At 36.1% G+C, this 16,018-nt stretch overlaps 3 protein-coding genes and 1 non-coding gene across 5 annotated transcripts; all 4 read right to left on the reverse strand.

Annotated features, from left to right (window-relative positions):
- LOC125211873 (RNA polymerase II transcriptional coactivator KELP-like) lies at positions 1 to 1,897 on the reverse strand. 2 transcript variants are annotated; one of them, XM_048111823.1, is made up of 3 exons: positions 1,411 to 1,897; positions 931 to 1,036; positions 1 to 298 (listed from the first exon to the last, which is right to left on the reverse strand). In XM_048111823.1, the coding sequence occupies exons 1-3, from the start codon at positions 1,699 to 1,701 to the stop codon at positions 282 to 284; spliced, it is 414 nt and encodes a 137-aa protein (XP_047967780.1). In that variant the 5' UTR covers positions 1,702 to 1,897; the 3' UTR covers positions 1 to 281. The 2 variants fall into 2 exon arrangements, with proteins under 2 accessions (XP_047967780.1, XP_047967779.1); XM_048111822.1 differs by having other exon boundaries at positions 1 to 287; positions 1,411 to 1,890.
- A 249-nt stretch (positions 1,898 to 2,146) lies between these two features.
- LOC125215545 (F-box protein SKIP8-like) lies at positions 2,147 to 4,902 on the reverse strand. The gene is made up of 3 exons (XM_048116988.1): positions 4,305 to 4,902; positions 3,001 to 3,127; positions 2,147 to 2,546 (listed from the first exon to the last, which is right to left on the reverse strand). The coding sequence occupies exons 1-3, from the start codon at positions 4,512 to 4,514 to the stop codon at positions 2,287 to 2,289; spliced, it is 597 nt and encodes a 198-aa protein (XP_047972945.1). The 5' UTR covers positions 4,515 to 4,902; the 3' UTR covers positions 2,147 to 2,286.
- Positions 4,903 to 5,144: 242 nt separating this feature from the next.
- On the reverse strand, positions 5,145 to 11,029 carry LOC125214495 (probable inactive ATP-dependent zinc metalloprotease FTSHI 1, chloroplastic). The gene is made up of 15 exons (XM_048115544.1): positions 10,168 to 11,029; positions 10,006 to 10,090; positions 8,951 to 9,385; positions 8,817 to 8,870; positions 8,664 to 8,729; positions 8,271 to 8,366; positions 8,056 to 8,184; positions 7,409 to 7,461; positions 6,904 to 7,099; positions 6,692 to 6,806; positions 6,315 to 6,589; positions 6,100 to 6,183; positions 5,891 to 6,003; positions 5,571 to 5,820; positions 5,145 to 5,479 (listed from the first exon to the last, which is right to left on the reverse strand). The coding sequence occupies exons 1-15, from the start codon at positions 10,857 to 10,859 to the stop codon at positions 5,303 to 5,305; spliced, it is 2,820 nt and encodes a 939-aa protein (XP_047971501.1). The 5' UTR covers positions 10,860 to 11,029; the 3' UTR covers positions 5,145 to 5,302.
- Positions 11,030 to 14,459: 3,430 nt separating this feature from the next.
- TRNAA-CGC lies at positions 14,460 to 14,532 on the reverse strand. The gene has a single exon. It is a non-coding gene; the product is annotated as a tRNA-Ala (tRNA).
- Between the last annotated feature and the right edge of the window lie 1,486 nt (positions 14,533 to 16,018).

The raw sequence follows: 16,018 nt of genomic DNA on the forward strand, positions 1-16,018 counted from the left end.
TGATAAACTCCATCTATTGTCTCAGCAAACTGACTCGATTCTTGTTGTAACAAAACAATGTTAGGAGGAATGATACATAATAGCTTAAAAGAGTCTCTAGAGAGCAAAATGACATATCATATGCACTGATAGCTAGCAGTAGCACCTGAAGCTGGAGATCAAAACAGGGTCTCTTACATTGGACGAGACACAAGTAGTTCATCTCGATTCCATCTTCTTGATGGCCTTCTCTATACCAGGTACATTCTTATAGAAGGAGGCCCACTGCTCGGCTGTCAAGCTTATTCCTGCACACATACTTTGCCAAAGTAAATAACTCCGACAATGTTCATTTCAGAAATCAACAAGAAGCAGTACTAGTTCCAAAAGGCCTAATCATGTGTTTGGTTTTAACCTCCAGTTTAGAGTAGCTAAATTTGTAATAAAAGCTTGATCCATATTGCATTCAAAATCTCCGTCTCATGGCAATGTCAACAATTAAGCTTTCCAACCAATTATGTGTTTGATTTTAGTCTCCAGGCGGACTAAGGAAATGAAAACAGATGGAAAATAGACAAAAAACTGATTAGGCTGCGCATCATCATCAACCCATGTTTCAAAAGGGCTTTTCATTATATACCAAGTCCATGCTCACTATATTTTCCTCTAAGCTTGTATTAGCTTCACTCCACTCCCCTCCATAACTTACATATGCAGACTATATTACATAGCAACTATATTTGCAAGGGTTTAGGGTTTACTTCACAGAAGCATATTTGGATCTTTCCCATCCAACTGAACATGCTAGCTCAAGTCCAAATATTGTCAAAACACAACCGAGGCAACTAGCGTTGAACAAGGAATTCTTACGAAAATTATGCTTGGCATACAAACAGAGGACATACATATATCTGTATATACGAAGCCTTACAGCAGTAGAGCAGTGTTTACCTTTGGCTGTTGGAAGTTCTTTGCCATCTTTCTTGTAATACTCCCTCATGGAAACCAGAGTCTTCCCTCTAAATTCAGAGAGTGTCACTCTTCTCTTGTCAGATAACTACACAAACAAGAAACATGATATCAGAACATAATGTGCTAGAATGTAAGAGGATATCTTAAGAATCGCCTGCAAACAGACTCCTTTTAATAAAAGATGGTACCGTTTGAATTCAAAAATGGCTGAACACAATACTCAATTTCAGAATATGTATTTTTGCCACAAAACATGAAGTAGTTTGCAGGAGAGCATTATTGAATACTGTAATAATCAAAAGGATGGAAGGAATGACATACATTCCATCATAAATCTCCAATTACAATGAATTATCAAATAAACCCTATTACCAAAATTGAAGGGCACAAAAAGAGCTCTGCAAATGCAATAGAGCAACAAAATCTGTCAACAAATGTGCAAATGAAATGGAAACTCACGCGGCAAACAATGAGGCCGCCCTCGTCATCGTACTCCTTTTCGCCTGGCTTTCTGCCGCCGTCTTCCTCCTCTTCCTCTTCGGCTTCTTCCTCCGCTTTAGCCTGTTGTTCGGTAAGGTACGTCTCCACGATCCCCCTGACGAGCTTCTTCCGGGTAGGGTCGGAGAGGTCCATTCCTAGCTTCTCGGAGGCGGATTTGCGGATTTTGAATTCGGTGGTTTCGTCCATGTTTGAATTTTTGAGGATTTCCAAAACCGTCTCCTCGATTTTGTTACGTGTTTCTTCGTCCATTCTTCCTCCCTCTTTCTTTGTTAGTGTTGGGGGTAGCCTATTTCGAGTAATCTGTCAGACTTTTTGCAAAAAATCTATGGAATTTATGCGCAGACGCAGAGAGCAATTCAGTTGCTGTTCATCATAAATTGGGAAATCAAAGAGACGTGGCGACGGCAATTATAAGGTGTGCTCGGGAGCAGGACACCCAATTGTAGGGTTTAAATTTACACCCATTTGCCCTCAAAATCATAGTACTACTATTTAAATGTCCTTTAATTAATTTATATACTTCAGTACTTATTTTTTTGAGACATTATTAATGAGACAAAGAGAGTATTCATTTTTTTAAAATGAATATAAATGATATGACCAGTTTTTAATCTATGTTTCCAGATAAATAATTTCTTGAGCTGTGATCCCATTACCTAAATAAATTTGACTTGACAAAAATGAAGCAAGGAAGAAGAAAAGTTGCTCTGTGCATGCATTTTGTCATAAAATCAGCCGAGAATTCAAAGAGAGGGGAAGAAAAAAATACTAGTAGCTCATAAAATCCCCCTAATACATCTTTCTTTCAACTATGATGAATTAATTCTACTTCCTCTACACATGCACAGGTTGTTGCCCATGGCCATGCCCACCTCCTCCAATCCACACTAAATCCGAGGAGTGGTAGTGCACCATGTTCCATCTTCCATCGCGCAATTCATATATATTCGTCATATTGAACAGACCAGGTACGTTCTCAAGATACACTTTCATCGTCAGCCAAGCCACATTTGACAATACACGAACCCTCACATCTTGTATCCGGAAAGCAGCCACATCCTCCCTGCCAAGTAATATCTGCCTGCTCCCCATCACTGCATTGTAACTAGAAACAGAGTCAACCAACATGTTATAAGCTACTGTCTGCATAGGTGTATAAAAGGTTTAACCATGCTAGGGCATAATGAAATGCAAATATCATGTTAATGAGATGGTGATGAAACAAAAGTCGGTATAAGAAGCACACATGATTTCACAAATCAAGCTTAATTAGAGAAAAAACACATCAAGGTTCAGGGACCCAAAGATATCATGTTCTGATTAAGACTTTGGCATGTGTTTTTTTTATTGCAGAATCTGACAAAGTGAATCATGCATACATGGTCACAAAGGAAATTGAAAAGCCTCACTCGTGTTGGATATAAAAAATACTCTACTTAGTTAGCATAAAGTAAAGAACTTTGAAGATAGCAGCATACCCACTAAATGAGTCCCAATTTGGGCGGAAACACTTCACTTAATCAGCATGAAGCCAAAATTGACGCATACCTTGAACCATTCTTTCCCTGACCCTCCTAAAAAATTCAGCATTTGTCGTAACAACAGCTCTTGTAGCAGCATAATATGCTTTCCACCCATTAGGTGGGGTTACACTGTCTTGTTCCGAAGTGAAATCCTATTAGAAAATCAAAAGAAGCATAATTAGCACAATAAACACGTCATCACTGATTGCTAGCAACTATAAACCACAACACAGTTATAAACAAGTAGCACATAATTTTGAAGTCAACCAATGAATTTCCTGATTCAATAATGATTCAACAGTCGATTGCCGATCACAGTATGATTTCTTCTTTCACGATATTAAATTGGCAACTCCACTCTCTTAGCTAAAACATGCAATACAACTGTAGGCTTGCTTTTCTCTTTTAAATGGTGACAAAATGGCGTACTAAATTATAGAATTGTTTTCGGAAAGGGACATATACCCCCCTTTATCCATTTATTGGATATGGCAGGATTCAGGAAACATGAAAAAAAACCTCCTGTCTCCACCAGGAGAAGCAACATAAGCTAATATGATATCTTAGTACAAATACCCTCTTAACAATTAAATGAATTTAATTACCCTATAGCTTCAATATGGCAAGCCTTATTATCACCATGTAAGAATTAAGATAACACTTCTTGCATTAGAAAACCTTTGTGTCCATAAGAACTTCAAGACTACAATAATGTAGTAGCATATATAAACTGTACAAATGCAACTCGAGAAGTGAGGATATACACAGATCACGCACTCACATACAGGGGAAGCAGATTAAGACTAACCAACTTCTTGCTAATTGCATTTGCCCAAGACGACAAAGTTATACATCCCAGACATTTCACAAAATTACTTTTCCATGTAAAAAATTATCCTCAGAGTTTTAAATAAATAGACATAAAAATTTAATTAAATAACATAGTTGGGGCATCTATCATTACTAAGGGCCATTTGATCTCAAGAAGACAGCAAAATGCAGAGATATACAGAAGCATCATGATCCAAAACCAATTCGATTTCTACTAATACATTATTCACTTCCTAATCAGCCAATAACCTACCAGAGCCTGTTTCTTTAAAACATATTAAGCTCCTATAACATCAATTAACAGTCAAATCTTGAATTCTGATTTCTTGTTCCTTTTACTTCCAGTTCCATTTCCAACAATTAAACCAGGTTTCCCACACATCTCAGCAAAGCAATCACATCAACTTAAACAACAAGGAGCCATTCACAAATCGAAAAACAAATGAAACACCACTTAAAATTCAGAAAAAAAATCTTGAGAAGTGAAATCCAACCAACCTTACGGTAAAGCGCCTTCCAGGCATAGTCATCATTGGCAGCATTGCGCATGTGCGAATTTGTCATGGAGAGACAACAGAGGCTCCGATAATCCAAGTAACTCAGGGCATGCGAAGTGATCTCAGGCATCAGTTGCTCCATCATCGACTCCCCCGACTGTCTCTCCACACCACCATTTTCAGTCGCACCTTCATTCACCTGCACAGCCATTTCCACACCACCAATTTCCGCGCAAATTGGAACAGCTCAGTCCTAACTTGACCCTCCGGAATACCACAGAAAACAGTTGCTAATAGGGCTACCAAACAATCGGCCGCAGAAACCTCAAAATCCATTCATCCACCATGAAATTGCAGCAACATGGATTGCAATTCATGAAAGGGGTAAAAGAACACAGACAACCCAATATGTTAAAACCCTAAGTATTTTACAGAAAAAAAATGTGGTTTTGCATGTAATTTCCTGTTTAGGTGGGGTTCTATCTTCTCCCTCTTTCCGAGTATGGGTGTGTTTGGAAAGAGAGAGGGAGAGGGGTTTGGAGAGAGGGAATATATTGACGGTTTTACAACCGAATCCATTTTCATTTTTCAACAAGGGTGTGTTGAGAAACCATGAACGAATGAGCAGAGAGAGCGAACCTATGCAAATACGACGTCAATTCAGGGGTATTTTCGTAACAAACTAACTGCTTTTAAACTATGCTGAACCGGACCAGTTTACTTTTTTTTCCATGATCTATTTTTGCTAGCAAGTTATTAGTAGTTGATAATGATATTATTTCTCCATATTTACAAAAATATGTTAGGAAGCATCAATTTGTTGAAATTTAACATCTTCAAATCCGTATCAATATGTGGTTGTGATATATGACTACAATGTTTTGAATATCATGTTAAAATTACAATGAAATGAAATCTCAACTTGGGTACAACATACTCATCTCAACTATCTAACTAATGAACAAAAATTTCGGCATTATATGAGCATCTATCAAATTGTCATGAATTCAGCATGGTGTACTCCAACTCTTCAGTCTCACCCACATCTTGTTGGAACAATGGAAGGCTCCCTGGTTCCCTTTCTTCCAAAACGAGGCTCGTAGGCGTCTGCGGAGGATAATTCTCAATAATAAAATCGATCTCTTCCCCTGTAAGCTCTCTCTGATCAACAAGGACCTGCAACATGAAACAAATCTTTCTGTATAACCACTGGAGCTCTTCAAATCAACAGCTCTACTAGACCAATAATCTTGACTAAACCACGTACCTTAACCGTTTTGAGTAAAGCAGCATTGTGCTTCTTAAGCAATGAAACAGTCTTTCCATACATATCATGCATTAGCTTCTCCGTCCTCCTTGCAATGTCGTCATCCATTTTAAAGTTGACAGGAGGCTCGATCAGATCATAATCGTCGTACAGAGAACCCTCAAAGTCGATTCTTGGACCAACAAATTTACTTCTCTTTCTCCATGGAGGCGGTTCGCCATGCACTGTCATTGGGTTCTCCAAATTCCATCTGCAAGAAACACAATTAGTAACGATGCAGGGAGCAGAGAACCATAGGAAACACAGTGGATAACACATACATTGAGATTATCTTACGAGCGAGCCAAGATGCATCAGCCAGATAACTGACTGATGCTTTAGAAGTGTCTCGTCCAAAAATTACTTCTTCAGCAGCTCTCCCTCCTAGTAATACCTTTAAATAGAAAATCTCAACACCTTTATAATCTCAACTACATACTGTAAAACTAGGAGAGAATAGTGAAATATCGTCGAAACTGAAATGGCAGACCTGAAGGCGGTGTAATAACTGAGGATAGCGCTCAAATATGTATGACTCATCATCAAGACGGTGAAATATAACTTGGGACAGTGTCTGCAAGAGACATCTCAATATCATCAGTGAAAAGGTGAGAAAAAGAACCATTAGCATAAACACGTTGATTGTGCTACAATATTGTGTAAACTCCAACATTCGTAGAAAATCAACGGATAAAGAGGCAAAACCTGTCCACGAGGATCAATTGATACACGATCACAACGCTCAACTTTTGCATTCTCACAACGCCTTAGCAGATGCGAAGTCAAAGCAGTCCCTACTTCTACAGTAGCTCGTCGACATTGTCCTTGATGACCTAGGTCTATCCCGACACGCTTAGGACCCACCGTGAGACGGTCAACTGCATCATCCATATCTGACTGAAGAATAGCAGTATGACTTTTCCTCACTGCCACAAGAGCAGCCTCTTGGAGAAGTTGTGCCAACTTTGCACCTGACCACCCTGGTTACAATGATTACGGCAATGAAGATTAGAGAATAGCACTGTATGAAAAAATCACCTTCAGTTTAATACAGAAAAAAAAATCAACAGTCAATTGCTCACCTGGCAGGTTGTTTGCATAGGTCGACAAATCGACAGTATTTGATAGTTTCACTTTCCGTGCATGAACTTTTAGAATTTCCAATCTCCCTTTTGCATTTGGAGGACGGATTCTTATCTAGAATCAACCAAAACAGTTACAAAAGCCTGTCCATGCATCGCGAAGAAAGTAATCAAGCTTTGATGACTCAATACTCTGTTCAAGGAAAACACACCTTACGATCAAAGCGACCAGGACGAAGAAGGGCAGGATCTAGCAAATCCATCCTGTTGGTGGCACCCAAAAATATAACACCTTTGCCTGTATCAAATCCATCTAGTTCTATCAAGAGCTGGTTCAATGTAGTCTCCCTTTCTTGAGTAAATGCATTGTACATGTCATCTGATGATTCTTGGAATGCTCCCTGTCGCCTATTATCAACAAAATTCAACAAGAAAACATTAGTAGTACAAAGCAAGAACAGAGAAACTATCATAATACAAATTGTTTGAAGGGGGCACGATGCAATAGATCAGGTATGATCAGCATTACAGCATGCATATCTTACACTAGAGGCCCAGATCAAGTACAACTCCAAGTACATGAAATCCTGAGTTTATTCTGGCAACCAGAAGTTGCTTGTAGGAAGTATATGGCAATTGTGGATATAAATCTAGGACAAGCAAGTTGCTAATTTAAACTTGGTGCCAAGAAAGAAAAAATAAATTGAATAGCCATACCTTGTGGCCAGTGCATCAATTTCGTCAATAAAAATGACCGATGGTTTATTGACCTGCAAAAGAGCATATATAATCAATAAAGGAGTATACCGAATAACCACCTTTACAACCTAAAATCTGCTAGACGACTCACTGAAACTTTAGTCTCTATAGATGCCATTTTTGAGCAATAAGGATGGACTAGTTACTTACTCATCCTATTGACTCAATAGTTCCCCTGTCATTATCTTCAAGGAAAACTGAGAATAATATTATTGGAATGTTCAGTGGAAATTTCCTGTTGTGTTTTATTTTCCAAATTAAACCAATTAACTTCAGCCATGTAGATGACACCAATAAGGTGCACGGCAAAAGCACCGAAAAGTGAAATATGATATGCCAAACTAGCTAGCCTAACTTATAAGAATGCTAAACCTGAGATCTCTGAGATGATTATGAAAATGGCAACCTAACTGGAGCAATATATCATAATTGAGGACAGGATGCCAAGTAATTCACAAGCCGAATCTTATTTTATACTGAAAACAGAGACAAATTTTTTGTATGGAACGAATACAGCATAGCTTTTCAGAAAAAAATGTTGGTATGGCCAATAATAATTTAGTACTGACATAAACCTCGCACAAATGATACAAATGAACAGTTACCTTTGCTCTCTTAAATAAGTCCCTGATACGAGCAGAACCAACACCAACTAGTACTTCAACAAATTCCGATCCAGCCATTTGATAAAATGGAACACCGGCTTCACCAGCTATGGCTTTTGCAACTAGTGTCTGGTAATGAGCCATTTAACTGTATAACTCATTGTATGATATTTGTAATTCATGTTTCTAAAAAAAAAGAGAGAGAGACAACTGACCTTGCCACATCCAGGAGGGCCCTCAAGTAGTACTCCATGAGGAGGTTTTATTCCCATTTTATCAAATAGCTCAGGATTCTTTAGGTATCTAACCAACTGATTTGCAGCCAAAAAAAAAAGAGGGATCAGAAAGGTTCAAAGTTCTGTGATCACTACATATCAACAATCATATTTCACATCTCATTTGAAAATTTGAGGTCAAAGAAATTGCATATCAAACACTATCTTAGCTAAAAGTATTTCTATGTGCAAATAAATTAGTGAAAGAATAATTAGCTTAAGAGGATAAATTATTTAAAATGCATCGATTCAGGTTTGCCTCTTAGAATTTATGTGGAGTGAAGAGTTGCAAAATTCCAATAGCTATTATATAATTATTCTGAAAAATGATACCTCCTGGAGCTCTTCCACTGCTTCCTCAATGCCTGCCACATCATTAAACATGACTCCGGTGGAACCCTGCAGACATGTTATTCTCAGCATGCTATGGAAACAAATATAATGGTTTACTAAAACTAGAAAGCAAATACAAGTATATTAACTAACATCAACACGGGCTTGTGGCTTTGACTGAGAGAATTCAATGCCTTGCCATATATCCTGCATGAAGTAGAAGTAGCAATTGTAACGAACTGCTAACAGCAAAGCTATCAAAAGAAAATGATGGAAGTGAAGCCCACCCATTTTCTGAAATTCTTAGGTCTTCTAGATAGGGTGAAACGAACAAGAAGCACCATTGTCACAAAGACCAACATGATTGGCTTTAGCATCTCAATACTGGCAGAGACCCCACCAAAAGTGTAGAGCTCATATAGTTTTGATGTAACTGCTCCATCTCCAAGATATTCAGCAAGATTATCCCAGATTCTTTCTAGAACCCCAAATGTAAGACCTAAAAATAGCTTGAGAAATGGCTTGGTCAGAGGCCATATGACATATGCAGCTACACCAAAGACAAAGGTGGTAGCAGCAAATACTGCAGAAGCCAAAAATCCCCCGACTACAACTGCAGCTGCAGCCATTGCAGCAGTCAGCATCCCAAGTTCAACCATCACCCTGCTGGAAATCTTTGAAGCTATAGGATGAGGATATTCTGGCAGCTTTCCAACCCAGGCCTCGAGAAAGTGAAAAAAGAGGTGTAAGACAACTCACATGCCCCATTCATTTATATAATCCAGCATACTGACAAACTACACTTCTAAAGAATTTTGGCCTAGGCAATCAATCTAAGCAATGCAATTCTATTAGTACTAGCTTCTGAATTCCATAGTGCTTGGCAATAACTACAAGTGGAAAAATCAAATGGATTCTGTCATCAAGAAACTATATTATCGACCTAGATGATTAAACCATGATAGCTTGCTTATGTTTCTTGCTGTCATCATGATCTTACACGACCAACACTGTTACTAATTAGGGAAAGTATGTGGTCTTATGCCATACAAAATGTAGTCCTGTGAGGAAATAATTAAACTATACAACTAAAGAGGTTTCACATTTTACACTACGATTATTTATACTATATTGTCTTTAAGTTATTATAATGGCACTATGCAAGTGTTTGTAGCATCTCAAGATTGTACTGGAGATATTAAGTGGCCATTCTAGACATGTTAATGTTCACTTGTGTTTCTCATTTTTCAGAGCATGGGGAATAGAAAGGATATGTGTCTACCGTTTAACATGAGTGTATGAATCCTGGAAAAGCTTTTAAATAAATGATAAATGTTGATACCAGTGTTTGCTTCTCTACTTCTTTCCGTGGTCCATCATATGTCTCCAGAAGATCTTGCACTTGTTCTTCATCCAGTCTCATAGCCCTGCAACCACAACTCGTGAATTCAAGCACATGATCAAACACAAAGCAGCAACAAACTTTGATATACTCACTACACACCATTTAGTTCGGTGCAAGCTTGTTTCTCCAGGAATTTCTTTCAAATCAACAACGAAATCCCTGTAAAGAGCGTCACCATATAGAACCCCGCCATCCTCCTTAAAACTCACCAACTTCACCTTATCACTATTCATATACTTCCTAAAATCATCATAGCTCATTTTGGGCAACTCCTTCACATTCTTATCGAACTCGTCTTCTTCAGATATATTGCCCACAAAAACCTGCTCCGGTACAAAGAGCTTCCCTTTGTACTCCCTTAACAAATCCTTCAAATACACCTCCGTCTCCGGCTTCACATCACCGCCACTCTCCTTAACACTTCCACCCACCAATGCCTTCAAATTCAACCTATTCATAATCCCCTGAACTCTCTCATTGAAACCCTTTTTACTCAGGCTCTCCTTCTCTTTCAACGTGTACAATTTATCCCCAATCAAATACTTGGGTTCAATTTGGCTGGGGTTTTCCCTCAAAACCCTGGCTACAAAATCCTCATCTCCAGCACCCGAATTCGCCGACGAGGTCGAATTGGAACTAGCTTTCGGTATAAAAACACGTGGGTGGCAATTAAGCTGCACTCTTTTGGCGGGTTTCAGGGAAAAATACAAATTCTTTCGAGTTCTTTGACTGGGGAATACCGTGGGAAAATGAATCAATGGCTTAGAAGTTCCCAACGGTGCGGAATACATATTTTCTAGCTAAAACTTGGGGTGTATTAATTTATGGAATTTGGGCATTCTTAGTTTGAGAAATTTACATGAAGACGGCGCTAGAGGTAGTGTGAAATCATAGCAAAAATGCAGATGCCCAAAACCAGGTGAAGGAAGATTATTCAGTAGAGAGATGAAGATGATGCAGGAGATATCGCTCTTTGTGATAACGATTATTACGATACAAGCAAGTATCTTTATTTGCGAGTTTAGCGACTATAACTCAAGCTCAAACAATATGAAAAATAGTTATTCGCCTTATTGTATTTATAAATCATTTAATAAAAAGGTAGTGATATATGCAAAATTAATTGCTAACGCCGTAGTGCACCAGCACAACTTACAGATTCAATATAGAATTCATTTTAGAAGAGCATGTACTAAAATAATTTAAAATGAATTCCATATTTTTAAAATTTGGATTTTCTAAAATGAACTTAAACGATTTAAATATTAAGGTTCGAATTAGTTCGACTTTGATTAATCCTAATAAATAAATCGAGAGACATGTTTTGAAGCGGACAACATTTAGTTTTGATTGAAATACTTAAAAAAAAACTAGTATTATTGATGTCATTAATCAATCAAATTAATTAAAATCAAAGTTCGATGGTATCATTTTCTTTATATTTCAAATAAATCAATAAAATAATAAATTGAGATTTGATTTTTAATTAATTTGGTTAGTTAATAGTGTCAGTAAAAACCTTTATTAAGGTATTAGAATTAAAATAAAGGTATAACACAAAATAAATAAATAAAAATATAGATTAAACCAGAATGATACTCATGAATGGTGGCACATGAAATATGCGGCATAATATTTCTCAATAAATTGAATTAGTAAAAACTATTTTAAATTTATTATTTTATCCGTTACCTTAATTTTAAATTACAAATATGTTCATATTATATTATGGCCATATATATGTTTTAGATTTGGAAAATATATAGTTATCATATGTAACATGAATAGACTCATCTACAATAGAATAGGATTTTTTGTTACTCCTACGATTGCATATAAGAACCCTAATTCGCTCGATTTCTTCTGTTCTTCATACATACCGATTCTCTTTGGTTAGCATGACTCCTCTTAGTGATCGGCGTCGACGACGTCAATTATCACCACAAGAATTGAGAAACGCCATTCTTAACCAAATTGAATACTACTTCAGGTATGTTCTCTTTTTATATATGTTTGTTTTTCTTTTCTTTAATTTTATTTACAGATTAGCAACGACGTATGGTTTGATACTAAATAACAACATAAACGATGTCGCTAGTAATAAATTACTAACGAATTAGCAACGGAAAATGGTCCACATGTAATTATCAACGGACAAATACCGCTGGCAATAAATTACCAACGGAATTGTAGTGGATCTTGGTTGCCAAAAGTACTAGCAGAGAATGGTCTGTGGGAAATCAACAACGAAAAAATTTCGTTTGTGATATTTTCTCTTTCATGAAGAAATAAAAAGATACATACAAATTCAAACTCAAATTTGGAGCCAGATGTTGATAATAATCATAACAAAAAATTGCAAAATATTAATAATTAATAATAACTCTAAAATCTAGTCTACAAAAGAAATCAATTATTTATAACAAAACGAAAGAACTGAGAAGTATGACAAATAGGAACAAAAGCATATTATGTATAATCAATCACATCAAGAAAAACTAATATCGAGCAATTTGTTATACCTATTATGAAATGAAAAGTCCTAGTTTGTGATTTTAACTTTGTGGATCAATATTAACATTAATAAGTTGGAGATTGTATCAAGTATTAAAAAAAATATTTTTCCGTCATGTGAAGTTGAGGAGAATTAGCATTTTCTACTATATTTGCTCAACTTATATTTGTGTATTGCACTAATATATGCATGTGTATTATATATGTAGAGTTGTTGTGGTGGTCACACTCATACTACCGAATCCTCTTGTGCGTGATTTGTAGAAAAACTGAACAAGATATGAATGCCGCACTTGATATATCGGCGGCGGAAAAGGTGTTCCTATCAGTGACTGTGTATGAATCGTTCACGGCATAACATATGAAGTGAAGATTATAAAAGAGAGGATCGACTAATACATGCCCCAGCAGTCCTAGCACTTGAGTAACTCTACTGCTCAATCTGGTCGGGATGATTTTGCAGAATTTGGAGATTGACATCAATTTTTTTATTTATAGACTTATAATTTAAACTCAAAACGGTTTTAGACTTCATATTTTTTTGGAAAAATACATTTGTAGTTTAACAGTTACCCTTCTTTTTGTCTATAGATTGATGTTTATTTATTTGATAATTTGTTGGTTTATTGTAAGCAATTTGTTATAATTGGATCAATAATGTGTAACTTAAACTTAGTAGCGAAATACCAATTGATGATTTTTTTAAAAAATACTTACATTAGGGGCAAATTGAGGTTGCTGCTAATTTGTTGCTAATAGTTAGTAACGAACTGAGTATGTTACTAAAGTTTTCCATGGTTTTAGTACCACAATTTTAGGGCGGATTAAGTGTGTTGTTAATCCGTTGGTAAAAATTTATAATGGACTAGTTTGTTGCTAAAGTGTTCGATCCCTTTTTGATGCCAACATTTTACAAGCGGATTTGGTGCATTGCTAATCCGCTACTAACAATTAGTAACAGACTAGGTCCGCTATTAAAGTTTACGATCTCTTTTTTGATGCCAAAAGTTTAGCGGCAGATTTAGGACGTTGCTAATCCGTCGCTAATAGTTAGTAATGAACTGAGTTTGTTGCTAAAGTTTTTGATCCGTTTTTTATTCCAACAATTATCAACGAAGTCATTATGTTGCTAGTTCGTAACTAAAATAATAGTAGCACAATTTAGTCGCTGCTAAAATTTAGCAGCAAACAATTTAGTAGCGGTGTAGATCTGTTGTTAATCCACTGCTAACCAGTTTTAGCAGCGGAATTATGACTATTAGCAACAAAATTTTCCGCTAGTAAATAGACTTTTTTTTGTAGTGTTTGAAGATAATTTGAACTTGATGTTGCAGTGATGATAATCTTGCTGGAGATGTTTATCTAAAACAGCACATGGACGAAAACGGTTGGGTTCCGATTACTTTTATCACTAGCTTTCCACGAGTAAGTCCTCCATCATGCTTTTCTTCTCTCTTTTTTTTTTAGTTGCATTAGTAAGAAACAAAGTTTGACATACAATTACAGTTTGATAGGCTGACAAAAGATATTGGACTTATTCTGTTCACGTTGATTTCGTGTTCACCAACTGTGGAAGTTGAGGTTTGATTTATCAATTAATTTGGTATATATGCTTTGTTAGCAAATTCCTTGAAATTCTCGTATGTTTGAATTTGTAGGGAATGAAAGTGAGGCGACGCACTAGTTGGAACAGATGGATACTTGACGCCATCATGCGAATGCAGTGGGCTGACGATACTGATACGGGCCTCTCGTTGCCGGATCCTAGCCCAAGCCCAAGCAGTGAATCGTAGAATTATATCAGTGTTATTAATTAGTCTTCAAAATTATAAAAATCTGAGGTATAACAATATTTAATGCTAATGATATAAAAACATTGGAGGTGCGGGGAATCGAACCCCGTGCCTCTCGCATGCGAAGCGAGCGCTCTACCATATGAGCTACACCCCCATACAAGATAACTATCTCTACTTATTTGCTAAGTCGCAATTCTTATTACTATTGCAATTTCTGATTTTACTACTACTACTAGTATTTACCCAGAGGTCTTATATAAAACCTAAAGTGTGACGCTTCCGAATCATTGTTCAAACTTTATGGAAGTCTCTTTGCCATACTATGGATTTCTGTTTTATGTGCTGGAAATTATCATTTTATTAATTTTGATTTTTTTTTCATTTTTGCAATTTTGTTTCATTTTCTTTTCCAATTTCTAGAGTTTCCAAACCACTTATAAATAGTGATTTTCATTTTTTGCACTCAATTTTTTATAATAATGATGAATATATTTTGAGTTCAAGAAACTAGAATTTTATGTATTTTCTCTATCAATACAATCATTTTTGTGGCATGTGGCATGTTTGCTTAATACTAAACCAACTATGACAGTGATGCAAAATATTGGCAAAAGTAGAAAGGGAAAGTCGGTGCATAGGGTGCAGATTTGGAGTGACTCCTACTAGTAAAGCATTTATTTATATAAATGAACCAAAACACACCAAAAAATAAAGAGAAATTATGAGAATATGCAGGTACGAAATTGCATTTTCAATGAAAGATTAACAAATTTGATAGATATTACTCGTACTAATAAGATACATCTTCTTTTGTAATATCCATCTTTTAAGAACTTCAATATTAGCTATGTTTAGATTTAGTCTGTGATAATTGTAAAAAGAATACCCATGAGAATCTTTTTGGATAGGGTTTTATGATAGGTGTAGGTCAGTAGTCTACCAAGCAATCAAATCTTTGTACAATTTATTCTAACTACAAATATATACAACTTCATCCATTCGTCCCAATTGATCACAACTCTTCTTTTTAGTTTGTAGTATCAACTAAGATCACACATTTCTATTTTAATACTTACACCCACTTTTTCCCTCTCCAGTTAACTGCATTTACCAACAACTCTTAAAATAATATGCCGACTAAGAAATATGTCATCTTAGCCCAGACAGAGAGCGTATAATATTTATAAAAAGTTAAATTAATAGGGACTCATGGCACAGCCGACCACACTTATATATACTCCCTACGTTTTCTAAAAAAAGCAACTTTTGACGACACAAATTTTAATACAAAATTGATAAAGTAAAAGAGAAATAGAAAGAAATAGTATGCTAGTGAAAAATGGATCATACCTCATAGAGAGAAAGAAGTTTATTAAAATGAAAACTTTCTATTTTTAGGAAAATGAAAGAGTTTCTATATAGAAAATAGATGGAGTAATATTTTGATATTCTTCATTTCTAATATGAAAGAGTTTCTATATAGAAAATAGATGGAGTAATATTTTGATATTCTTCATTTCTAATAATGTTATTGAGAATTTTGGACATGCTCGACACATATTCCTTGGCCAGCCTCGTCGTCTTCTCACCAAGCTAGCAAGTGACAATTGTCTAGTCCCACGACCAAATAGACAAAGGGG

Source organism: Salvia hispanica, chromosome 3 (assembly GCF_023119035.1).
Source record: "Salvia hispanica cultivar TCC Black 2014 chromosome 3, UniMelb_Shisp_WGS_1.0, whole genome shotgun sequence".
Lineage (NCBI taxonomy): Eukaryota > Viridiplantae > Streptophyta > Magnoliopsida > Lamiales > Lamiaceae > Salvia > Salvia hispanica.